At 44.6% G+C, this 26,346-nt stretch overlaps 3 protein-coding genes across 3 annotated transcripts; all 3 read right to left on the reverse strand.

Annotated features, from left to right (window-relative positions):
* Positions 1-1,773: 1,773 nt before the first annotated feature.
* On the reverse strand, positions 1,774-8,427 carry LOC106557231 (C-type lectin BfL-2-like). The gene is made up of 5 exons (XM_087722438.1): positions 8,332-8,427; positions 7,184-7,278; positions 3,977-4,117; positions 2,274-2,388; positions 1,774-1,906 (listed from the first exon to the last, which is right to left on the reverse strand). The coding sequence occupies exons 1-5, from the start codon at positions 8,387-8,389 to the stop codon at positions 1,839-1,841; spliced, it is 477 nt and encodes a 158-aa protein (XP_087578564.1). The 5' UTR covers positions 8,390-8,427; the 3' UTR covers positions 1,774-1,838.
* Positions 8,428-15,500: 7,073 nt separating this feature from the next.
* On the reverse strand, positions 15,501-16,448 carry LOC148043956 (olfactory receptor 5V1-like). The gene has a single exon (XM_087722494.1). It carries the CDS (start codon positions 16,446-16,448, stop codon positions 15,501-15,503), a length of 948 nt encoding a protein of 315 aa, XP_087578620.1.
* Positions 16,449-22,959: 6,511 nt separating this feature from the next.
* On the reverse strand, positions 22,960-23,895 carry LOC148043957 (olfactory receptor 5V1-like). The gene has a single exon (XM_087722495.1). The coding sequence runs from the start codon at positions 23,893-23,895 to the stop codon at positions 22,960-22,962; it is 936 nt and encodes a 311-aa protein (XP_087578621.1).
* Between the last annotated feature and the right edge of the window lie 2,451 nt (positions 23,896-26,346).

Consider the following 26,346-nt stretch of genomic DNA (forward strand, 5'->3'; position numbering starts at 1 on the left):
CTCAGTTTACCTTTTCCAATAAGCAACTGAGCTAGAAGATCTTTTAAAAGGAATTTGCTAGAGTAATTTATAATTTACCTACCTACCTACCTACCTACCTACCTACCTACCTACCTACCTACCTACCTACCTATCTATATCTATATAATATCTCTCTCTCGCTTTCTTGCTCTCAATATAAAGATAGATATATTTTATCTATCTCTATATCTATCTCTCTATACATATATCATATCTATCTATCTCTATCTATCTATCTCTTTCTATCTATCTCTATCTATCATCTATCTATCTATCTATCTCTTTCTATCTATCTCTTTCTATCTATCTCTTTCTATCTCTTTCGGATGTGTTGGGTGCCGACATCTATCTCTTTCTATCTCTTTCTATCTATCTATCATCTATCTATCTTATCTATCTTATCTATCTTATCTATCTTATCTATCTTATCTATCTATCTATCTATCTATCTATCTATCTATCTATCTATCTATCTATCTATCTATCTATCTATCTCTATCTATCTCTTTCTATCTATCTATCTATCTATCTCTATCTATCATCTATCTATCTATACTATCTATACTACCTATCTACCTATCTACCTATCTACCTATCTACCTATCTACCTATCTACCTATCTACCTATCTACCTATCTACCTATCTACCTATCTACCTATCTACCTATCTACCTATCTATCTACCTACCTACCTACCTACCTACCTACCTACCTACCTACCTACCTACCTACCTATCTATCTATCTATCTATCTATCTTCAATCTCAGTTAATCTGGAAGAGCTCACCAGGGTTAAATTTGGATGTTAGGATAGGTGACAAACAGGAAATCCTGAAGAAAATGACCTGGAGGGGTCCAGATGGTTGACACTGATTGATCTCAGGAAGAGAAATAGGGTGAAAGTCAATGAGTCTTACAAGAAGAAGGACGCAGTTACTCCCCTCTGCTTTGCTCGAAAGCATTAACATTCCCAGAAAGAAATTATGACGTTGCTAACAAGGAGTTGTTTCCTGTAGAAGCAGCTTTTTAGCAACAGCAGAATGAGTTCTAAGATGCTTCTTTCGCAGTAGAAGTTCGTACAGAGCAGAAAATTTGGAGATCTTGCAGGAAACTCAACTGCTTTCCACAAGGCAAGTGAGATGAAGCCAGTTTTACTTTGACTTTTTATTCCCTATGTTTCTGGGTTGGGCAATTTGTGGCTGAATGTACTATCTTACAAGCTGGAGTATTTTCAGGCACAACAGATATTTTCCTCAACCCAAATCTACAGGAATATTTCTGCCAGTAAGCTTATTGTGCAATGTTAGTGTTACTGGCCACTTTTGGTTTGGCTACCAGGCGTTGTTGTTTTGTGATTCCATTGTCTGCAGTCTAGATTTGCTCACAGAGTGGGAAACTCTGAGATTCCCCCCCCCAACACTGACACACGGCAGGAAAGTGGTGCTGAGGCCCATCCGGTACCCAGACCCCCAATTAAAATGAGGTGGACATGCCAGAAAACATCGAAGCCTCAATGGACTTGGCCTTCCAGAGAAACCCCTTTCATGCCAAGGTTCATCATGCAGAAGACTCCGGGGGTCTTGGGTTTGGGACCTCCACCGTCTCCGGAGTTTCCAAAATAAACAAGGCCAGTTATGCTAAGGCAGAATTTATTGGACCTCCTGGCCCATCAGGAGGAGCAAAATCAGATCCAAGCTACAGAAAACATCCATGAAGCGAAGGGGTGCAGAGTGGAGATTTTTAGATGAGCTTTGTTGCTTCTCCAGGCTTCATCGGGTGCTTCGCTCACTCTAGAGCAAGAAAAGGAGCGATTGGCCCTAGTATTTGCACTGGCAGATGAAAGGATGCCAGGCTTCACAGAGCGTGTCGTTCCATTTGAGGAATCCTGGACAGCAAAACAGAAAGTTTCAATTTCAGTTTGGACCAACCTTCCAATCTGTTTGCCCTGCACACCCAACAGATCCTCCCAATGGCAAAGGTGTCGGGAGTGAACTCTTATGTGTTGTTTCCCAGGTTTTAAGGCAAAGAGGGTTGGCCACTGGGGTATCCAAGGGTTTCCCTTAGCAAGGGTCTTTTTGAGGGTCTTCTTCTTGTGTCCCATTGGCTCCATAGAGGGTCAGGCTGTGAGAGCTTAGAAACCAAGGGATCAATAAAGATCACCAGTTGTCAAGGGATGAGCATTCCAAGATGGATCACCTGGGGCCTCTTTGGTGGAAGCCACCCTCAGTTGCTTCCCCACTATCTTGCCATACCTGCTGGGGCCCACATGTGGACACAGAACTCATTGTTCCTTTTGTTGTCAGGCTGTCCTGAATTCCAGGAGTAGTAGTCAACGTAGGATCTGTCTGACCACTCCCAGATCTGTTTCTGGAATGACAGGGAAGCCACGTTAGCCAACGGAAAAGGGGGAATATCTCTCTCTCTCCTTCCTCTTCCTCTTTCTCTCTCTCTTTCTTTCTTACTCTCTCTGTCTCTCTTTCACTCTCTCTCATGTCTGTCTGTCTATCTATCTATTTATCATCTATCTATATTCAATCTCAGTTGACCTGGAACAGCTCACCAGGATTAATTTTGGATGTTTGGACAATCAGGAGATCCAGAGAAAACTTTCTCTTTGTCTTTTTCTAGGCCTCTGCCTCTCTTTCTCTCTGTTATGCTCTCTTCCTCTTCCTCGCCCTCTCCCTGTCCCTCCCTCCCTCCCCCCATCTCTCTCTCTGTGCGTGTGTGTGTGTATATATATACACACATACACACATACACACACACACACACACACACACACACACACACACACACACACACACACACACACACACACACACACACACACACACACACACACACACACACACACATACATACATATATATATATATATATATATATATATATATATATATATATATATATATATATATATAGTCAATCTCAGTTGATCTGGAATAGGCGACAATCAGGAGAGCCAGAGAAAAGATGTTCCAGAAGAAAACTACCTGGAAGTGTCCAGAAGGTCAACACTGATTGACCTCAGGAAGATAAATAGGGTCAAAGTCAAGGGGTCCTTGGGTGGGAGACCCCCAGCAGAACTCCAGAGCTGTAGGGGAGACTGAAAAGCATCCTGGGAATGTGAAAGGGGGAATCCTACTTCTGTGTTATTGCCATAAATTAACATTTCTATTCTTAAAGTCACCAGGAACTGATCTCAATTCCAGGGAAACTTCCCTTCTTTGTAGATCATCAAACATTTTTCAGGCATTGAAAATGCAACTGAGCACAAGATGAAATCCTGCCAATAACAGAAATGAGCCATTTCTGCATAAAATAAAATGAAATGAAATGAAGGGAAGGGAAGGGAAGAAGAGTCGTCCCAGGCCAGGCCAGGTGGTCCTTGAGTTCCTGTCCCATCAGAGTTTCAAGTAGGACCAGAGGCCGTTTGACACTCTAAAAAGAGGAAGGGAGACTGACGGAGGCCCTGAATGCAGAGAACACTTTTGTCCCGAGATGAATTGGGGATGAAATTCCTCCCTTTGGGACTTCAAAGGCAGCAGCCGGTTCCTCAACTGGGCAGGAAGGCTTGGGAGGGGGCAGGAGAAAGAGTCTCGGCGTTTCTCAATGCCTTTGTCCAGTGGTGAAAATTAAAAAAAATACACTGCTGGATCTGTGGGCGTGGCTTGGTGGGCGTGGCAGGGGATGGATATTGCAAAGTCTCCATTCCCCTCCCCCCCACTCTGGGGCCAGCCAGAGGTGGCATTTGACGGTTCTCCGACCTACTCAAAATTTCTGCTTCTGGTTCTCCAGAACCTCTCAGAACCTGCTAGATTTCACCCCTGGTTTTGTCCAAGGCAAGAACTTTTAGCAGAGGGATCTTGGCCTCCCATTGGAAGATCCTTTGAAAATCCCCTTAGGAGCAACAACGAATGAATGGAAACAATATCACCAAGAGAAAGGGACCTACATTCTGTGGCTTGTTCAGTCCAATCCAGACCTGATATGGAAGCGAGAGATAGTCAGTGAGGTACTCGGCCAAGTCAGCTGACTCTGCATAGCTGTGGATCGAGGCGAGGTGGCAGCCTGGCTTGAATTTCCTGCAGAACATCTGGGAGAGAGAGAAAGAGCAACCACAAGAAAGGCTGTTGGTTCAGCAGGGAAGAAACAGATGTGTTTGCGTGTTTGTACCCATGATCTTGAACCCTGCAGATTCCCTCACTGGGATCTGTAGCTCTTGGCCACTTCAAACATCTTGAAATCTCTTGACTACAAGGTGGTCACTCAACCCTAAAGCTCAACACAGAATAAAGACGGGATCTTGGAGGCACTGTTCCCTCTAAGGTGCGCGGCTGCGCAGCCGCGCACGTGGCAAGAAACCCCCGCGCAGCAGTTTCTAACTGCCGCGCAGAGATTTCTACCAAAGCAAACGTGGGGAAGTCCTTTGCAGGCGGCTAGAACTGGCCGCCCGCAAAGGACCTCCCCAGACTTGTTTTGATGAGCCGCCCGTGGCAGTGGTGCCTCTCCCTCCACGCGGAGCACCTGAGCTGGCCCCCGCGTTATCCCTCCCCCTTCCTCCTCTGCCGTGCTTTTGAGGCCACGGGAGCTAGTAGGAAAGCGGCGGAGGTGGAGGCGATGGCAGGGATAACCCAGAGCCCAGCTGAGGTGCTCCGAGCGGAGGGGGAGGCACCACCGCTGCTGCCGTGGGCGGGGGCGCCAGCGGGAGCTTTGCCGGCTTCACCGGCAAAGAAGGAGAAGAAGCAAGAGGACTGGCGTCTTTGCAATGCAACCCCCTGGTCCCGCTGGCCGCGGATTTGATTCGGCGTAAGTGGGGGCCGAACACATGCTGCGCCGACTTTGCGCAGTGAGGAAGAGTAATTCAAACCCCCCCAAAGAACGTGTGTGTATGTGTGTGTGTGTGTGAGAGAGAGAGAGAGAGAGGGAGAGAGAGAGAGAGAGAGAGAGAGAATTGGATCAAAATTGGTGGCCAAAGGAGTGGAGGGAGGGAGGGAGGGAGGGAGGGAAGGAAGGAAGGAAGGAAGCCCTGCCCCCTGTGAAAAAAACTGAAGATGGAGCAGTGAATGAATAAACCATAAAAGCAACAAACAGTTAATGCGTAAGTAAGCTGAGGAGCAAGTTCTCAACTAAGGAAGCAATATAAGAAAGAAATATAAAAAGCTCAATATGCCAAAACACTTATTTTAGTCTTCATTTAATTACTTGTATTGTAGTCTGATGTAACATCTTTTTAAAGTTAACGTTAGTTAGAAAAGATAGGGTACAAAACTTAAATAATAAAAAAAATTGTACATTCATTTTGAAAAATAAATGCAATACTTGATTAATTTCATATCTTTATTTAAAATAGTTTTGGCATGGCATATGATTTTATTGACTCAGTTGGAAATGGTGTGGATGTTGTATCTGATTCTGAGGTATATATATTCTTAAGTAACATAACAGATAGCATATAGTCCAAACTTGTTAGACTATTTAATTGATCTTACTACTTTAAAGGGGAAAAGTTTCATGATAAATTATTTTATTACATTTATGTTGCATTTATATATTATATTTATTACATTTATATTCCACATTATATATTTGTATTGTTATTTTAGTGTTTATTGTCAATTTTGGTAGATATTATATTAATAAATCAATACTGATTTTAATCATACTAAATAACAATTACTGCTATTATTTATCAGCATTAAATATTTACAGTTTTTAATATTGAGTTAGTCATATTTTAAAATAATAGCATTATCTTTTAATAGGATAATTGGCAAGATCTAATTCAAATGTGAAGGGTTGCATTCCAAAGGAATGTGAGAGGACAGGTTGCCTGCAAAATGCCAGGACCCAGGACCCTGTTGGTGCCATGTCTCTCTCTGGGCAGTCTAACAATCTAAAAGCTGAGCAGAGAGCCTTTTTTTTTTCAGGGTGAGCGGAAAAGTATAGTCTTTGAGCGGCACATTTTCATGCCTGGCATTCATCGGGCTGAAACCTCGCTCGCAATCGGCGCTTGGCGCTTGGAATGTTGCGCAAATGTCCAGCAGACGTGGCAGCAGTTCAAACTGTGGCTCTCTTAGGTGCTCAGGCATGAAACTGTGCAGCTCAAACACTATACTTTTCCGCTCACACTGAAAAAAAATTAGAGGGAACATTGCTTGGAGGACTTCTAGCCTGCTCAAGAAGGAAAACCTATATGATTTCAGACAAATGGCTGCCTCTACTTGAAAGCCTCCAGTGATGGAGCACCTAGTACATAGCATAGTATAGTATATAGCAGTGTTTCTCAACCTTGGCAACTTGAAGATATCCGGACTTCAACTCCCAGAATTCCCCAGCCAGCATTCGCTGGCTGGGGAAATCTGGGAGTTGAAGTCCGGACATCTTCAAGTTGCCAAGGTTGAGAAACACTGGTATATAGCACCTAGGACTTCTGGAGGGGAGCCGTTCCATTCCACTGGCTCATTGTTCTCATTGTCAGGAGATTTTTCCCTTATTTCTAGGTATGGTCTCTTGATTTGTTTACATCGATTGCTTTTGGTGTCCTTTTGGGTGCTTTGGAGAATAGTTGCACGCACACGGGACACACACACACATACGAGCCATGGTGGCACAGTGGTTAGAGTGCAGTACTGCAGGCTACTTCTGCTGACTGCTGGCTGCCTGCAATTAAGCAGTTCAAGTCTCACTAGGCCCAAGGTTGACTCAGCCTTCCATCCTTCCGAGGTGGGTGAAACAAGGACCGAGATTATTGGGGGTCATAAGTTGACTCTGTAAACCACTTAGAGAGGGCTGTGAAAGCTCTGTGGAGCAGTATATATGGTAAGTCTAAGGGCTCTTGCTATTCCTATCCCTCTTCTTTGTGGGAGCCCCTTAGATATTGGAAGGTTGCTATCATGTCTTGCGTTATCCTTTTTCTCGTCATACCCAATTCCTGCAACCGTTCTTTGTATGTTTTAGCCCCCAGCCTCTTACTCTGCCCAACAGATACTGGACAAACCATAATACACTCCGTAGAATACTTGAATTTCAGACTGTCCTAAAATCATGACCTTTGCTCCCTTTTCATGCACCCATCCTGGTGGCCCTCCACTTCAGCCCAGCCAGGGGGGACATTGAGGGTCTTCTCCTCCCCCTGGGCCAAGATAAAAGCCCTTCTAACCTCTGCATCGTTCCAAGTCTTCAGTTCACGGAAGACCTTATAGCAAAGCCCGTTCCCGGGGAGCCAATCTAGAGGACACTGATAGCCTTTGGCTCCTGTGGGGGAAGAGAGAAAGCCAATGAGAAGATGGCCAGGAGAAGAGGAGGAGGAGGAGACAGCTGGGTCTGCAGAACATGCCTAACCTCCTGAGCTAGCAACATCTTTGAAACTGACTTGGCCTCGGACAGAGTGGCTGCATTTGCAGATAGTCCAAAGCTTGGTTAGGGTTGGCCTTGCTTAAATCCCTTCAAGCTGCTAGTCTTGTGTGAACCCCTCGGCTTTTGTTGGTCTCTCCTTCACTGAACTGTGCTGAGCTGGAAAATGGATTCCTTCCAGAACCAAGCCGTTGACTGGTGCAAAGGACAGGGATCTAGTGGGTCTCTTCTGAAGGATCTGCACTGGCCTCCTGGGTGATTCGTAACCATTGAAGTCCTGAATGGCTGAAGTAGCCAATCTTTTGTGGGACGGCCCACTGCTGCCCGCTGCCTAGGAGGGGTCCTACTGAAGAATCCCCTCCCCCCATTGGATCCTCATCTCTCAGGTCCCTGGAAAAGGGTCTCAGCTCTTGTGTGGGTCCCAGGGACAGGGATCCTAGCCCCACTCGGCTTTTATTTCTTTCAACTCTATTTATTCATGTAATAAATTTATGTCCTGTCGAAGCAGCTTTTTAATGGAGAAAAGGACTGTTCTTTTGCCCAACCTTTAACTGTTCATGAATAATTCTGAATTTCAATTGTATTATTTTTTGCTTTGTTTTCCATGGTTGAAAAGGCCCTGCGTTTTGGGGCAGAGAGAGAAGGTGGGATCTAAATGGCACAATAAACCAAAGTGGACGCATGTAAGTGGAGACTCCACCATCCAGGCCGAAAGTATGTAAATCAAGGCAACTGGGCCAAAGGTCATGAACCGTCTCAGATTAATCTTCACTTCCAGATTGCAAAAAAAGTTCCCTTTGACTGGAGAAGTTGCTCTGTTTAATCAGCCTTGCTGTGATGAAACCCTTTCCCTTCCCAGGAATCAGCAGTTTCAGCCAGAGGATACTAGAGAGGGTCAAAGCAAGAAGGGCTCAAGTGAAAGAGCTTCCGTCCCTCCGGACAGCTGGAACTCACCACTCAGGGAGAGGAAGATAGCCAGCCAGCCCAGGCTGAGGATGGGGAAATGGCCCATGGTCTTCCTTCCTTCCTTCCTTCCTTCCTTCCTTCCTTCCTTCCCTGCAGAAGAAGAGCAAAGGGGGGGGAAGAAGCGGGAGCGGGAATGCTGGGAGGGATTATTCAGGAAGGGAGACCCGACATCCAATCTGGGGGTTCCAAACTTTGGTTTGCACTTTTTCCCTTGCCCAGCTGAACCCCAAACCTCCCTCTTTGCTCAGACAACAACCTTGGTAGGACCCAGTGGATTCTCCACTGCGGTGTAATGGGAAGGATGCCTCCCTTAGAAAGGCTCTCTACTGGTTTCTCTCCCCCCCCCCCAGGGAGCCTTAATATATCTCTTCCTCCTTGCACGAGGGACCCTCCTGCTGATTCCCTACTGAAATCAGGACTCCACCTGCAGCCCCCCTGCAAGGGGTCCCTTCAGATGGAGAGAGAGACATGGGGTGATCTGCTGCAGGGGCCTCACCTGTCAGGTGCCCACAAGTGGAAGAGCCCCACTCACCTGTCTCTTCGCCTCCACAGGTAGCAAGTCTGCTCAGTGGCAACTCCAGGCTCTCCTCCAGCAAAGGGAATGGAGGCATTTAAAGGCAAGGAGAGGCAGCGGTGGCGGTGGACTTCTTGGGGAGGGGGAGCGGAGGGAGAAGGAAACTACTTCAGAAGGGAATTTTTGATTGAACCACAAGGAAGTAGCACAAAAGAGCTTTTTAATCTGACAGGATTTACATTCTGCCAGGATAGATCTCACACAGAAATCCAGCAATTCGTAATAGTCCCTGAGGCCATCCAGTCCAGCCCCTGCTCAGCACCCGGGACACACGGCTAACACTCCCCCCACTCAGCCTCTGGGTCTTGGGGCTGTTGCTGTCAGCTTGATTTTCTCTTTTGGTGAGTGAGATTCCTCTAAGTTTCCTTCAGGACCTGCAGGGAAGAACAGCTCCCATCCTCCGCCCCAGGGAGGCCTTCCCTGCATTCCCACAATAGGCCAAGACCTCAACCCGGGTTAAGAAAAGGGAAGGGCTGCTTCATTCACACAATCTGCTGAATGACTGGCTGGGTTTCCAAGAAATGCCAAACCACAAACCACACAACTGAGTCTCACCTGCAAACTCCCAACAACACAGAAGCATAGAAAATCTACATCTGAAAAAGACCTTGTGGTCCATCACAATTTATGTGATGTTCTTCTATTTCTTAATATTTTTCAGATGATGGACAGGTCTTTATCCCAGCCATGTTCAAACCCAGTTACTGAGGATTTGCCCATGATCCCCTGTGCTGGGTGCTGATTGCAACTTTTGGCTGCTCTTTCTGTGAAGTCCAACTTTCTAACAGGGCTTCCCAACGTCCCTCCTGCCCCTTTGACTTCAACCCTCCAGGTTCTTCTTGTGTTTAGCTGAAGCCCAGGACGTTCCCCCCTCCCCCCCTTGAATTTGGGGCAGAATGAAACCCCCTTTCTGGATTTGTACAGCTGCCACTAGATGAAGCCCACCATCTCGGCTTCCTCTGCATGGCCCACTAGCCACCCATTGTGGGTTGTGTGAAAGAGAGGAAGGGGAACTTCTCAGAGCTGATCAAGACGTTGTCTGAATCTAGAAGAGGTTTTGCTGGTGTGAGAGGCTCAGCACGGCCGTTTCTCGGGTTTTAACTCTTTTCATGTGGAGCAGCTCATCCTATTCATTTATGTCCTTCATTTTTAAAGTGACCGATGTTTGAATCCAGTCCTTGGAGCCTCCAAAAGAGAGACCACCACAGAAGCATTGATGCAAAGTGCCACAAGGCCAAAGTTTCCTTCTTCCTTTTGGAAAGGAAACCAGGAAGAAGAAGAAGAAGATTAGGGGGAAGAAGGAAGTGAATTCTTTAAGCCATCTGAGGCTGGATTGGTTCAGTCAACAAATGCCATTCCTTCAAACCTTTGCTCAAATATTGCAAAATGTTTTACAGAAACCTCCATTATCTTTATGCGCACAGACACACACACACACACACACACACGTTTACAATCCTGCACCTGTCAGCATAAGACCATTCATATCATTTCTGCTTTGCAGTCTCACAGCCTCAAAGTGATGGAACAGAACAAGATATGAACCATTTCCACTGAAGCCTTAGAATAGAATAGAATAGAATAGAATAGAATAGAATAGAATAGAATAGAATAGAATAGAATAGAATAGAATAGAATAACAGAGTTGGAAGGGACCTTGGAGGTCTTCTAGTCCAGTGTTTCTCAACCTTGGTGACTTAAAGTCACCAAGTTTGAGAAACACTGTTCTACTGTTCACTGTTCTGCTTAAAACCCTGAAGCTGAAGCAAATACCCTTTGCTAACTCTCACAAAGAGGCCTCCATCCCCTCTTGGACCCAGCCACAGGCCACCTTCCAGAAGGCCTTCACGAGGCAAGGAGGGACAGAGGTCCAGCACAGAGGAGGCCAAGTCAAAAGCTCCAAGTCAAAAGCTCCCTCTCCACTTCTTTGAGTGCAACTGGCTCAAACTCCTGGCAAAAGAGAAGGCCCAGAGGGGTCTCCATGGAGGTACAAGCGTGACCAATCCAGACCAAGGACTGGCGTGAAGCCAAACTGAAAAGGGTCCAGGACACAGGATCGGTCTTAGGGACGAAGCCCCCCTTCCCTGGGAGTGGCCAGCCACACTGTCTTCCCTCGTACGTTCTCATGTATCCCCATTGGAGGCTCTCTTTCGGCACGTGGACATTAGAGATTGCATAATTTATTTTTTGGCCCCCGCAGACAAAATGATGGTATTGTCTCCCTTTTATAGAGTGCATCTCCACATCTACCAGGGTCAGAGGGTGAGAGACCTGCAATTAGAAGGGGGGGCTGAAGGTCATCCAGTGTGGCTCTTGACTGGTGCAGGAAGACCAAGGAAAGCACCACAGAAAGGCTGCTGGGTAGCAACCCCTTGAAGGCCTCCAGATGAGAGGAGACCCCACCTCCTCTGGGGGTTGGTGCAGCTGTTAACATGAGGGCAGATTACAGATGCCCCCCCAATCAGCTGCAAGGAGAGCTGTTCTGGGGCACTCCAAGGACATCTCCTCAGACCCACATTCTAGAGCCTTCTGTTAGGACTGACCAAGTAGAAGTTGGTTTGGGGAAGATGACCCCTTTCCTAGGAAAATCTGAAGCTGGGTCAGGTAGGGTCTGAGCTGCATTCACGGTGTTTCAAGTGTTTTCATTTTGATTTATTTATTCATTCATTTAGAGAATAATCAACTTGATTGGCTGTCCATCCTCCCACAGGGCAATCCAGGGCAGCCTACATTTTTTTTTAAAAAAAAAACAAATATTCTTCCTGAAGTCTCCCCCATCTTGCTTTGAATTAATGTGTTTTTTATTCAGGCAATTTAGTTGGTGATGGAAATTTTGCCAATTTCCTTAATTTATTGGGCAATTCGTCATTCATCAGTGTTCCTGATAATCATAGCTTACTGATACTGATCTGCGGTACAAATAAAGATTAAGAAAAGGGCAAAGATAAGTGCAGATTAAGAACACAAAAACTCCATGCAGAGGCACAGTTTAAACGCACAAAAAACCAGCAACCTCCCCCAGCTTCAATCTAGGACGGATACAGTCACATCTATATGAAATTGATACAACCCTTGTATGAAATACCCATTACACACAGCATAGTCAAATGGTATAGGACCCAGAATCAAAGGGCTGGAATGGACCTCAGGGACCGTTAATGGTTCTCCCTGTCAGAAAATTCCTCCTGACTTCCAGGTTGGATCTCCCTCTTTGACGATCTTCCACCAGTAGTGAAATTCAAAATATTTTACCACCACTTCTGTGGGTGTGGCTTGGTGAGCATGGGAAGGGAAGGATACTGCAAAATCCCCATTCCCTCCCCACTCTGGGGCCTCTTCCGAATTCCATCCGCCAGCCAGTGCCGACTGGCAAATCCCCGGAGGAAGGCCTTCTCTATGGCTGCTACAGCCCTCTGGAACGATCTCACCATGGAGATCCGGACCCTCACCACCCTCCAGGCTTTCCGCAAAGCCACGAAGACCTGGTTTTTCCAGCAGGCCTGGGGCTGAAGAATTTCCAGCCCCACTTGAAATGTTATGATTGTTGTTGTTTTAGTTTGTTTGTCTTGTCCTATTTTGTACCCCTTTCCCCTTTTTGGTTGTGAGCCGCCCCGAGTCCCTCGGGAGTGGGGCGGCATACAAATTAAATAAACATAAACTGATTCCAAAAGCATTTAAAAAACAAAAAGCAAGGCTTTTTAAAAATCCCCCACCCTCTCCTAGGAGATTGTAGTCCTCATAATGGTGGGATTCAAAAATTTTTACTACCGGTTCTGTGGGCATGGCTTGGTGGGTGTGGCATGGCTTGGTGGCCATGGCAAGGGAGGGATACTGCAAAATCCCCGTTTCCTCCATATCAGCTGGGACTCGGGAGGCAGAGATAGGGGCAGGGCCAGCCAGAGGTGGCATTTGCCGGTTCTCCAAACTACCCAAAATTTCAACTACTGGTTCTCCAGAACCTGTCAGAACCTGCTGGATTCCACCCTTGTCTTCCACCCATTATTTCTTCTGTCTTGGAGAGAAGCAACCTAGAACTAAGAATAAATTTGCTGATAGTGAGAGTTCAATAGCTTGCCTCCAGAAGTTGTGGGTGCTCCATCACTGGAGGCTTTCAAAAAAAGACTGGACAACCCTTTGTCTGAGATGGTATAGAGTCTCCTGCTTGAGCAGGAGGTTGGACTAGAAGACTCCCAAGGCCCTTGCAACTCTATTGTTCTATGTTCTATGGTGCTGGAGAGGACCTCTGTCAGCCTCTACTTTGCATGCTTTCTATCGGCTGCCATAGTAACGGGGAGGGTGGGGGCTCATGGTATTTGGGGGAAATAGGTACTGGAGGAGTTATCAGGAAGGGAGTTTTGCTCTCACCATCTTCTGCACATGCCGATGGCTCGTGTTTGAGTTTGATCAAGGTCAACTGTCTCTGCATACCAACTGAATGAGGCCACTTGAAAATGCGTCCCACATGACACCGTTGAGAGCTGGAGATTGGACATTGGGTTGGGGTAACTGGGGGAAAGGTTTTGGGTAAACATTTGATATGTACAAGTTTGCCTTTTTTTGCTTCAGATCTTGCCGAGGTGGTGCAGTGGTTAAATGCAGCACTGCAGGCTACTTCAGCTGACTGCAGCTCTGCAGTTCGGCTGTTCAAATCTCACCGGCTCAGGGTTGACTCAGCCTTCCATCCTTCCGAGGTGGGTAAAATGAGGACCCAGACTGTGGGGGCAATATATGCTGACTCTGTAAACCGCTTAGAGAGGGCTGAAAGCCCTACGAAGTGGTATATAAGTCTAACTGCTATTGCTATTGCTTCACTTTTGCTGTTTTCATTTCATGTCCAGTAAAAGTACCTTTTCTCTAATTAAATGGAGTTGGGGATTTTCTTTCTTGGACTTTGAATGAGGCACGCCTGACAGCCTCACTTGATTGATGTGGGATGAAGAAATGGCCCAGACTGTCCAGCCTGCCACATCCAGCGACCCGATTCCTAGGGAAGGGACTGGAGGAAAATCTGGGATACATGCATGTGAGAATCTGGAAAGGCCCCACTTGCTGCAGCAAAGAAAGGGTGTTTTATCACAACCGAGGGTCATGAAAAAAAAAATTCAAATTATTGGGAAGAAATGCATCAAAAGTTTCATAACATTGTCAACACAGAAACTGAACTGAATATTGTTATTAGGAATGATCTCAGAAAACATAAAAGGTATCACAATTTAATGTTGATAGCCAGAGGAATGAATTTGGCACAAGATTGGACGGGTGACTTTGTTCTGATGAGAAGAATACTGGGCATCCAAAATTCAAGAACTGTTTAGACTTACAATGAAGGCTAAGAAAATCCCAGAGTCCTTCGGGATTGGGCGGCATATAAATTTTATAAATAAATAAATAAAATTGAGGCAGGAAGGGCTTTTACAGGACACGTTGCACAGCACAGAGAATGCAAAGAATTAGAAATCAGTTCTTAAGAAAAGAGTTAAGGGGCCAGTCAAAACAATAGAAGAAAAGGCTAATTAGATGCTAACAACCATCTCTACAATTAATGTGCAAAGGACATTACAATTGTTTAGGTTGTGCGTACAGCTGGGAAAATAGATGGAAGGGGAGAAGGCATTGACATTTCTTCTATGATATTCGTACTCCTGATTTATAAACCATCTGTTTATCTTCTACTTGGCTTCCTGTATCCTTGGGTTGTGCAGTAATTCCAGTTTAAATGATCTGTGAAAGTTTGTGAAACTAAACAAAAAAAAAATTCAACTCAAAGAAACACATGCAGGCTAGTAGGACACAATAGAATACAAGTTAAAAGGAGGAGATAAGATGAGATTAGACTGAACTCCATCAGACCTCAACCATTCATTAGATCTCTTACATATTTCTATCTTGGTAGCCTTCTTGGCTTCTCTCCCTTCCATACATTGTCACTCGTTGTTTGATTAGAGCCGGGGTGGTGCAGTGGTTAAATGCAGCACTGCAGGCTACTTCAGCTGGCTGCAGTTCTGCAGTTCGGCTGTTCAAATCTCACTGGCTCAGGGTTGACTCAGCCTTCCATCCTTCCGAGGTGGGTGAAATGAGGACCGAAGCTGTGGGGGGCGATATGCTGACTCTGTAAACTGCTTAGAGAGGGCTGAAAGCCCTATGAAGCAGTATATAAGTCTAACTGCCATTGCTATTGCTATTGCTATTATTTGTCTGTTCCTTATTTCAATTCTATGCCTTAGAGATTGCTTCTGGGGCAATACAAATGTGACTATCAAAATATTTACAAGCCATGATGTTTTACTTACACATCCAAAGCCATTTGTCCCTGCTTATAAGAGGATTCCAGGATTAGAGAATTATATTTTTTGCAGGTTCCACAAGGTATTAGATTGATCATGATTACAACCTGGAGTAATGAAAGCCATGGCTTCTATTGTCTCAATGCCCAGGTACTCATGTTCTTACAAAACTCCCATGTTCTTTTCTCAAAGGAAAGTTTTTCAGGCATCTGTAAAATGTTTTTCTCCCAGGTTCCTGTGTACCCCTTTTATTTTCCTTGGGGGAACACACAAATATGAGGTTCAAAGAGAAAGTCACCTCAAAATGAAGAGAATGCTGCTCTCCAGCCATTAAGAACCTTCCTCCCGGCTTCCTTCACTTCCTTGTTGCGGAGGCTGTAGATTAAGGGGTTCAGCATGGGGGTGACAATGCAAAACATTATGGAAATCAGGGTGTCGGTTTCTAGGGAGTAGCCAGAACTTGGCTGGTTGTAGTTCAGAAACCCGTTTCCAATATAAAGCGTCACTACAGCAATGTGTGAGGCACAAGTGGAGAAGGCTTTGCGCCTGCCGGTATTGGAAGGAATCCGGAGAATGGAGGCCAAAATGCAGAAATAGGACAGGATGATGAAGAGGAAGGGACCGAGGCCAACCAAGAAGCTGGTGATGTGATTGGCCAATTTGTTGACCTGGATATCACTGCAGGCAATTTTCAATAGTGGAGGAATATCACACCAGATATGAAGAATCTGGTGGTTTCCACAGAAATCCAACCTGGAGGCCAGAGCAGCATAGATAGCTGAGTCCAGGAAGCCCCAGAGCCAAATGGCCATGGACATCTGGACACAGACCTTGCCCCTCATCAGGTGGGCATAGTGCAAAGGTTGGCAGATGGCAGCATAGCGGTCATAGGCCATGACGGCCAGCAGTGCTGGCTCACATCCCCCAAACCCAATCATGAAGAAGGCTTGTGCCAGGCATTGTTCAAAGGAGATGGTGTATTGCTGGCGTAGAAGGCTCACCAAAATCTTTGGTACCACCACAGAAGAAAGGCAGATATCTATACAGGACAGCTGGCTGAGGAAGACGTACATGGGGGTGTGGAGACGGGAATCCAGGAGAACCAGGGTTAGGATCATGAGGTTGCCCAGCAGGGTGACCAAATAGGCAGCCAGGAACACCAAGAAAAAATGGATGTGGTGTCTCTCGAATATGGAGAATGCCTGTAAGACAAACTCCATATCCTGTGTTTGGTTGTGGGAATCCATGAAGGGGAAAAATGGGAAGAGGGAAAAATGCTTCTGAAGAAAGCAGTGAGTGTCAATGGACCCTGAGAAATGAGCCGAGGTGGCGCAGTGGTTAGAGTGCAGCACTGCAGGCTACTTCATCTGACTGCAGTTCTGCAGGTCGGCTGTTCAAATCTCACCGGCTCAGGGTTGACTCAGCCTTCCATCTTTCCGAGGTGTGTAAAATGAGGACCCGGATTGTTGTTGGGGGCGATATGCTGACTGTAAACCGCTTAGAGAGGGCTGAAAGCCCTATGAAGCGGTAGATAAGTCTAACTGCTATTGCTATTGCTAGAAATGGATGGAAGAATAACACAGTAATTATTTGAGGTGGAATTGTGGAATTGAAATTTTAGTGAGCTCTTCCACATAAAGACAAACTTATTGCTGGTGGTCTTTTGAATGAGAACTACCTGCAGGGTGAGATGAATTAAAGTGGGTGGGGGTTGCAGAGCTGGAGGAGCAGAGCTTAATTCTCCCCCTGCATTTCTGGGGCATTCAGCACACAAGCCCTCTTCCAAAGCTTGGCATCAGAAGCCTACTCCATCAAGAGGACCAGTGGCTTATTTGAAGAAGAAGCCACAATACTGGTTCCAGGAACTCTGCTGAGGAAGTAGCAGTCCTTCAGCCCTGCTGTCAGTCTTTCTTGCTAGATCAGATAGGAAACAAGACCAAGTGAACGAATTCAATTTTATTACTAAATTAATATAAACTTGCGAGCCTGAAAGTACAGATCTCCTACTGCCTCTTTTTACAGCCTGATAAATTCTTTCTGAGTTTCTTTTCCTGCCCACCATTGAGTTGCAGGCTCTACTATCTCTTCTCTGATTGTTCCCTAGGCTGCGTCTCTTCCTCCTATCACCCACATTCATTCCCACGTACCATTACACCTGCCTCTTCCAAACGTTTACTCTTACAACTCCAAGCTGGGTGAGCAGATCTTCCTTCAACCTTTCAGGAGGTCACCAGCTTAGAGAAGGACATTCTAATGGGACATCTTAGATTTTCAGCTGGGTTCTTTTCAGAGATATTTTAGTACATCTGGATTTACTTGAAAGATTGCGTGAGGGAGAGGGGTCATCTTCCAAATTTCCTCTGACAAGCTTGGATTTTTATACTTATATACTGTATATTATCTCTGGAGCTTCTTGCTACCCTGGTCAAGAGCCAACAGTAGACCACGGAAACTAATAATGCTTAATATATATCCGTAATTTAATTATATTGTATGAAGATGCATTTGGGTTGACCTGTCTTGAATCTCATCATCTCCCTTGCCTGCCAGGTAACAAAAAGAATAAAGAAATATTATCTTCATGTGTATCTTCTGCACCCAGCTTTGAGTTGGAGTGCTGCTCTGAAGGGCCAACTTGATTGAATTTGCTAGTCAAAGATCATCTTTAGAGAAGGATGGAGAGGAAGAATAGAAAGGTCCGGGTTGTTGATGGTTAAAATTGTTGTCCCCTCAGCGAGGGTAGGTTCTTTGCGATTTCAGAGATCTCCTAAATGGGTTGAATCTTGCATTCCTTCTCAAGCACTTCCTTCTCTCTCCCAATGTCAATCTCTCCTCAAAAGAAGATGCTGGATGGACCACATAGCAGCTCACGTCGGCTGGTTGTCACACCTGCAGAAAGCCAGCTGTGCTTGAAGCAAAGTCAACCTCTCCCCAGGTTTTCCCACCGTTGGATTCAGATACAATGAGAATGGTGAGAGCTGAGCAAAAACTACCCACAGAGCAGAAAGAAAGGTGTTTAGAAGCTCATTCTCACAACAGGAGTAAACACTCACAGCACCTGCAATATCCATGGAAGGTGAAGCTCATGGGGGAAAACGTCTCTTGGTGTGTTGAGAATATTCCTGCTCAGGATCCTGCAGGGAGTAAAAGCAGCAGGGATCCACTGGGACCAAACTCTCTCAATCTGTGAATTGCTTGGGGACAGGAGAAGCCAAACACAATTGGAAAGGAAAGTGCTCTAAGAAGGACATCCTTTGATATGTCTCTGCAATGCTTACCATGTCTTGGGGAAAATAGTGGGTTATATAAATAGAATTTCCGTAAATAGTTTTCGCACAATTATATTTGTATAAAGTAGCTAAAAGGCTAAAAATATTGCCTCGAAATACATCCCTAATACAATGGTGGCTGAAGATATTGGATCTGTAAATGAAGTTTATTTATTTATTTATGTATTCATTTATCTATTTATTTATTTAGAAATTAATTGATCAAAACTGATTAATTAATTATTGTGCTAAAACAAAACACTTGAAATCTATATAAAATTAATGAATTAACCAGAAATTAATCAATTCATTTCTATAACTGCCCATCTCAACCCAGTGACTCTGGTCACTGAACAATTGTAAAACTATTAAAATGGTTAAAAACAGTATAATAATGAATATATGCAGCAGCTGAGAAAATCATCGTAATTAATATTAGTACAGCCAAAAAATGGGGCTCCAACACATCCAGGCCTGGGCACATGGCATGGGATGAGATGGGTGGCATATAAATTTGATACTCAAATAAACAAATAAATAATAAATAGCCAAGTTTCCTTCCCTCAGAATCGCCATGAGGGAAAATTTTCCCTCAGATGAAGGCAAGAGTCGAAAGAAGAGAAGAGTCAAGAAGCCCACCCGGGAATAAACATGGAGAAAAGATTAAGAAAATAAATGGTTCAGCTTGCAATGAAATGGAAGGGTTGAGATGTTAGGAAAAAAAGCAGGAAAGACAAGATGGCTGCCTGGGCCGCTTCCCTCACAGGCCTCCTCAGGAAGAAGCTGAATGAAAACTCTCTGAGATTCCCCTCAGAGGAAGACAAAATGGAGGATAAAGAAATCCAGCAAGGAACACACAAGGATAAAAGATTAAAAAATAAATAAATGGTCCAGTTGCCAATCAAATAGAAAGTTTGAGATGGGAGGCAATATGGCCACCAAGAGCGCTACTGATATAGATCACCTCAGGAAAAGGCTGAATGAAAATTCCTCAAGGGAATTCCCCTCAGAGGGAGCCAAAATGGGGAAGAAAAGAAGGATCAAGAAGCCCTGGCAGAAGCAAACAAGGAGGAAAAGACAAAAGAAAACATATCCAATTGTCTGTGTTCCTCCCAGCCACTCCTGAAGCCGAAAAGGCTTCGGTGCATTATGCCAGGTCCACACATGAAGGTTCAATTTGACAGATTTATTGCTAAAAGTCTATGCATAGGAATCTTCTCAAATAGGAAGAGCCGAGGTGGCGCAGTGGTTAGGGTGCAGCACTTCAGCCACTTCAGCTGACTGCTAAGCTGCAGTTCGGCGGTTCAAATCTCACCGGCTCAAAGGTTGACTCAGCCTTCCATCCTTCCGAGGTGGGTAAAATGAGGACCCAGACTGTGGGGGCAATATGCTGACTCTGTAAACCGCTTAGAGAGGGCTGAAAGCCCTATGAAGCGCTATATAAGTCTAATTGCTATTGCTGTTGCTATTGCTAGTGGTCAACACCCAGTTGAGTTAGATAAGGGTCAACAGTGAAGGGAGGGGAGAGTTGGACTTAGTTCATTTATAGCTATTCTAGGCTGACTCCTCATTTCACCCAGTCCCCTTTCCATCCCTAATTTGCAGAGAATCCGCGAGAAAGAGACAAAGAAGGTATTGAAGGGAGTAGCTAAGACAAAGAGAAAGGCAGAGCAATTTACAACTTTCACATCCGTTATACATTTCCATATCTTTCATTCTTGGCAAACTATCTTGTCTTCCAACATATCTAGACCAGCTTCTGGCTTCTAGAAGAATCGTAGGGCCTTTGCTTGCAGGTTTTTTGAGACACGTAATGGATCTTGATAAACATGGAATGTTGGAGTCCATGAGCCATTCAGGCGAAAAGTCCCATATGAGGAAAATAAATTCTGGGAGGAGTAGAATTTGACCCCATCCCACAAAAACTACAAAAGCTTTCGGGAAGAAATGGTGGACTGAAGATTGGTACATGAAAAGTGAAGTTGATAATTTTGGCAGAATGAAGAGCTGGTAAATAGATCGGCTCTTCAATATTTCCTCCCTGGATTAAGAGAGGATTTGAGATAGCCCACATCCACTCCGGATTTGCAGTCCAGCTCCTCATGAAGAGAACATAAGGCCACCATCTCTATTTTTCCTTGTTCTCTTTTCTGCACTTTCTAATTTTTCTTTCTCTTCTTACCTTTTATTTTTCATGAATTTCTATTGCTATTTTAACTTTAAATAAAATTGCTCTATAAAAAGATGCAAGGGCTAGCTACTCATGTTCTTACAATTAATCTCCTCCTTTTATCGTGGAGATGGTTTTGCAAGCACCTTTAGAAAATCCTTCCACCACAGTTCATGGGTGCAGCTTTCATTTTTCTTAGGAGTGCCAACAGAACAACTTCCTTGAGAAACATATACATTAATTCAAAAACAATTCAGACCAGAGATTTTTTATTGGGGTTGATTGACAAAATTTTGGGGAAAAAATATGGTACATTAATCTTATATTTGGTTACGGCAGTAAAATTCCTATATACTTAACATTGGAAAGATTTTACTATGCTGGCAATGGACGGGTGATTAGTGAAAGGGATGGGACTGGAAGAGATGACAAAATTAATAGTTCTCGTTAGAGCAAAGACATTGGCAATATTTACTACTAAATGGAAGTCACTGGTGAGCTTTCTGTAAGAAGTAAAAAAAATATGACATATGGATTTGATAATTAGTAAAAACTATTGACCATTTTGAATACTATATTACATGTAGTCCTTTATTTACAACAATCCATTTAGCGACTGTTTTGAGGATACAGCAGCACTTGAAAAAGTGACTTGGGGGTGTGTGTGTTAGCCTTGCACCATCATGTGATCAAAATTTGGACACTTGGTAACTGACTCACATTTATGACCATTGCAGTGGCCAGGGGTCACGTGATCCCCTTTTATGGCTTTCTGAGAAGCAAAACCAGTGGGGAGGCCAGTTAATAACCGTGTTACTAATTTAACAACTTCAGTGATTCACTTAACAATTGTGGCAAGAAAGCTCATACAGTGGGGCAAAACTCACCTAACAACTGTCTTATTTCTTAGCCACAGAAATTTTGAGCTCAGTTGTGGTCCTAAGTCGAGAACTATCTCCATTGTCCTCAATGAAGGGGCTGAATAAATAAACTTTGTAAAAGAAGTTGGAAGTCAGTTTCTTTTCATATTGCTGTTTTTATCCTGTTGTTTTCTGTACCTCTCTCTTCTTCTTTACATAAATGGCCTTTAAAAGCAGCTGGGTCCTCCTCGCTGATGACGTAAAACTATTCAACACCAGCTACAATGCTGTTGTCCTTCAAAAAGACCTTGACTATGGGTTTGAATGGTCAAACAATTGGCAACTCCAAGTCTCAAGCCAAAAAATGCTCTGTCTTACACATTGGCCAAAAAAAATATCAGAACACCAAATACAAGCTAGACCAGTGTTTCTCAACCTTGGCAACTTGAAGATGTCCGGACTTCAACTCCCAGAATTCCCCAGCCAGCGAATGCTGGCTGGGGAATTCTGAGAGTTGAAGTCCGGACATCTTCAAGTTGCCAAGGTTGAGAAACACTGAGCTAGATGGATACAACCTCATAAATGACCCCCATTCTGTCAAGGACCTTGGAGGACTCATATCAAACGATTTAATGCTAGAGCTCCCTGTAACAGCATTGCCAAAAAGGCATTCAGAGTTGTGAACCTAATCTTGAGAAGCTTCTTTTCCAGTAACACCGTACTGCTAACTAGGGCATTCAAAACCTTTGCTAGACCAATCCTCGAATACAGCTCGTCTGTCTGGAATCCGCACTGTATATCAGACATTAACACAATTGAGCGAGTCCAGAGTTATTTCACGAGAGGAGTCCTCCACTCCTCTGCTCACAATAGGATCCCTTATGCCACGAGATTCGAAATTTTGGGCTTGGACAACCTAGAAGTATGCCGGTTTGACTTAAGCGTAGTACAGAAAATTATCTGCTACAATATCCTACCTGTCAATGACTACTTCAGTTTCAACCGCAATAACACACGAGAACACAATAGATACAAATTCAAGGTAAACTGTACCAAAGTCAATTGCAGAAAATAGGACTTCAGCAACAAAGTGGTCAATATCTGGAATGCACTACTTGACTCCGTTGTTACATCCTCAATCCCCCATGACTTTAATCTTAGACTGTCTACTGTTGACCTCACCCCATTCCTAAGAGGTCAGTAGGACATCAGGGGGCCTAACGTCCTTGTCCTACTGTCCCCATTTATCTGTACCCATTTCCTGTGATCTTATTCATGTTTATTCTTATTCCTGTTATCTTGTACATGAGTGACAAACTAAATAAATAAATATCTTTCTCTCTATTCTTTCTAGCCATCCCTCTTTCTGGCCATTTCTGTTTGTTAGGTTTTATCTTTATGTTCTATAAAACGGTAGTAAAGTTATGTTTTAAAAAACCTTCCTCCCAAATGTTGAGGGCTATGCTTTCTTCATGCAGTTGAAGATCTTCCTGAGGGCCCCCTTCACCTCTCTGTTATGGAGGGTGTAGATCAAAGGGTTCAGCATGGGGGTGACGATGCAAAACATGGTGGAGATCAGAGCATCAACCTCCAGAGAGTATCCAGCACTGGGCTGGTTGTAATTCATACTTCCATTACCAACAAACAGAGTTACCACACTTATGTGTGATGCACAAGTGGAGAAGGCTTTGCGCCTGCCAGTGTTGGAGCGAATTCGCAGAATGGAGGTCAGAATACAGACATAGGACAGGATGATGAAGAGGAAGGGGCTGAGGCCTACAAAGAGGCTGGTGATGTGATTGGCCAATTCGTTGGCCCAGGTATCACTGCAGGCAATTTTCAGTAATGGGGGAACATCACAAAAGATGTGAGGAATATTGTTGTTTCCACAAAAGTCCAACCTAGAGGCGAAGGCAATGTGGATGGTCGAGTGTAGGAAGCCCCAGAGCCAAATGGCCACAGACAGCTGGATACAAACCTTTCTCCTCATCAGGTGGGCATAGTGCAAAGGTTGGCAGATGGCGGCGTAGCGGTCATAGGCCATGACGGCCAGCAGGGCCAACTCACATCCCGCAAAGCCAATCAGGAAGAAGGCTTGTGCCAGGCACTGGTTGTAGGAGATGGTGTATTGCTGGCGTAGGAAGTTCACCAAGATCTTTGGTACCACCACAGAAGAAAGGCAGATGTCCAAGCAGGAGAGCTGGCTGAGGAAGAAGTACATGGGGGTGTGAAGACCAGAATCCAGGAGAATTAAGATTAGGATCATGAAGTTGCTCATCAGGGTGGCTAAATAGGCAGCAAGCAGCACCAGGAAAAGATGGGCTTTGTAGCTCATCAGGTTGGAGAAACCCAAGAAGAGGAATTCCGTCACTCGTGTTTGGTTTGGTGCATTCATGAAGACCAAAATTGTGCAGCTGAGAAGAGAGAGAGAAAAGAATATGAAGACACAAAGTGAGTCAATGGTCCTTGGAAAATGCATGGAAGAAGTAAGAGTAGAGGGTCTTTGGTGCCCTCTGAGCCTGAGGAATCTTTCACTTCAGCGAAACATCTTCAAGGAAAAGCAAAGTCCAGTTGGAGAAAAAAGACCACCTTTGGGACATCTCTGAGCTCGGTTGTTTTCTTGCAGGATGTGTCATGACCCAAGCTAGGTAACATCATCAGTGCTGATCATATCACATCACTAGCAATGATGGTGTTACCTCATTTGGGTCATGAAACGTCTGCAAGGAAACAACCAAGTTCAGCGAGCACCAAGGACCCCTCATGTCAACCCTGAGCTCCTTCAGAAGTAAAATTACAAAGTCATTATTTGAGGTCTCCATGGGACAGTGGAGGATGGAATTTTAGGGATCTCCTCCATTCAGGGAAGACCTGATTCCTCAAGATATTTGGATTAGAATTAGATGCAAGAAAATTTGGGTGTCCAGACCCAGAGGAGCAGAGCTTAATTCTCCCCCTTCAGTTCGGAAGAATTTGGTATGCAAACTATAACAAACATCTCTTCCAAGTTTGATATCAGAACCATATTCTAGACAAAATGACTTATTGGGGAAAGAAGATCCTGTTAATGGGATAGCTTTGATTTTCGAATGGGATCTACTCACTTCCTGGTTAATCATCCACCTTCAAAGGGCACCAACAACCAAAGAAAAATGCTTTTGAGAAAGCTGTGAAGATCCACCAAGTTAAAGATCTGACTATCTTTTCCCTATGCTGCACCATTCCTTGTTCCTTAAACCATGTTGCTGAAGCTGAGGACAGCATGAACAAAGAGCATCTGAAAAAGGCACATTGAATGGCTGTCATACTTCAGTGGTCTTTGCCCTTCCATATTTTCTATCTCATGTCAATTCTCTAATTCATTCAGGGTTCAACCCAGCCCAAATGATGCCTCTGTCCCTGACACAGAACTTGCTTGCCATCTTAAAGCCATTAAAGTCTTGGTAGGATGTTCACCCTCCTCTAAATGAAAGCCTTTTTAAATTTGGAATCCCGTCAACATATGATATGTGTTGAGATTATCAAACAAAGTGGTCTTGCTAGAAACAGATTGAATACTGTAACACATTTCTACTGTCCTGCTGGAACCCAGAAAGTGATTGATACGTTGAAATTTGACCCAAAGATTGTGGGATCAGGAAGACCACGTGGTCCCTTTGGTTTCTAGAGGTGCTTCAGGAGAGCTTTCCAAGTAGATGGAGATGTTAGAGTAAAGAGACACCTAAAGCAACATCTTCTTCTTTATGTTCCTCATCAAAATTATGTTGATGTACATCGTGTCTAAGGTGGGGATTCTACCTTGCTACCATGACTAATATCAACATATGATCCATATGTTGATTTGTATTCCATGAAGATGTTGGTTTAATTATCTCGAATCTAGAACCCCTCAAGTTCCCTTGCCTCTCCTATAACAAAAGGAGAGTTCCTAGCTCTTACCCAGGGAGCTGTTTTGTTCACTCATTGTCCACATTTGGAGCAGCAATTCAACCTACGAAGGATGGGAGTGGCTGGATTGGTAGCAATTCCAAACTGTGGTCAAACGTGAGTCTTAAGCAGAAGGACTTGGCCACCTCTACAATCCCATAGATGAATATTCCTGCTTCCTCCCTCTTAAGGGTCAAAATCTCCTTACAATGCCACCCCACCATACATTTGAAGGAGAATCCTTCATGGACCACAAAGCAGCTCACCTTTGCTGGTTATCCCACCTGCAGAAGACCACATGGAGCTGAAACAGGTGCATCCTCTCCCCAGGTTCTCCCAGAGTTGGGCTCCAATGCAATGAAGTGAGAGCCAACACTCTGCCCAGAGAGCAGGAAGGAAGATGTTTGGAAGTTCATCCTTAGAACAGAGCTAGTCTGGTACTTCCTTGCATTATCCATGGCATGTGATGCTCTTGGGGGAAATTACGTCTTGGCATATGGATCTCCAAATATTCCTGCCTGGGATCCTGCAGGGAGTAGACCTGGGAGGGAAGACAGCAGACGCCCCTCTGGGGCAGAGCTGACTTCTCTGGGACTTGTTAGAGCAGTGTTTCTCAACCTTGGCAACTTGAAGATGACTGGACTTCAACTCCCAGAATTCCCCAGCCAGCGAATGCTGGCTGGGGAATTCTGGGAGTTGAAGTCCAGTCATCTTCAAGTTGCCAAGGTTGAGAAACACTGTGTTAGAGGATGCAGCTCAGTTTTCTTGTGTCAGATTCAAGAGATGGGGAGAAACGGAGATGAAAAAAGGCAGAAGAAACATTTCCAGATCTGAATTGAAATCAATTGTCTCATTTGCTTTTAGCTGGTGCTCTAGAAATGACTTCAGAAGATATATTTTTTTTAGGCAAGGCATTTTA

This window comes from Thamnophis sirtalis, unplaced genomic scaffold (genome assembly GCF_051295495.1).
Source record: "Thamnophis sirtalis isolate CommonGarterSnake01/CBP01778 unplaced genomic scaffold, rThaSir2_p1.2 scaffold_9, whole genome shotgun sequence".
In the NCBI taxonomy this organism is placed as follows: Eukaryota; Metazoa; Chordata; class Lepidosauria; order Squamata; family Natricidae; genus Thamnophis; species Thamnophis sirtalis.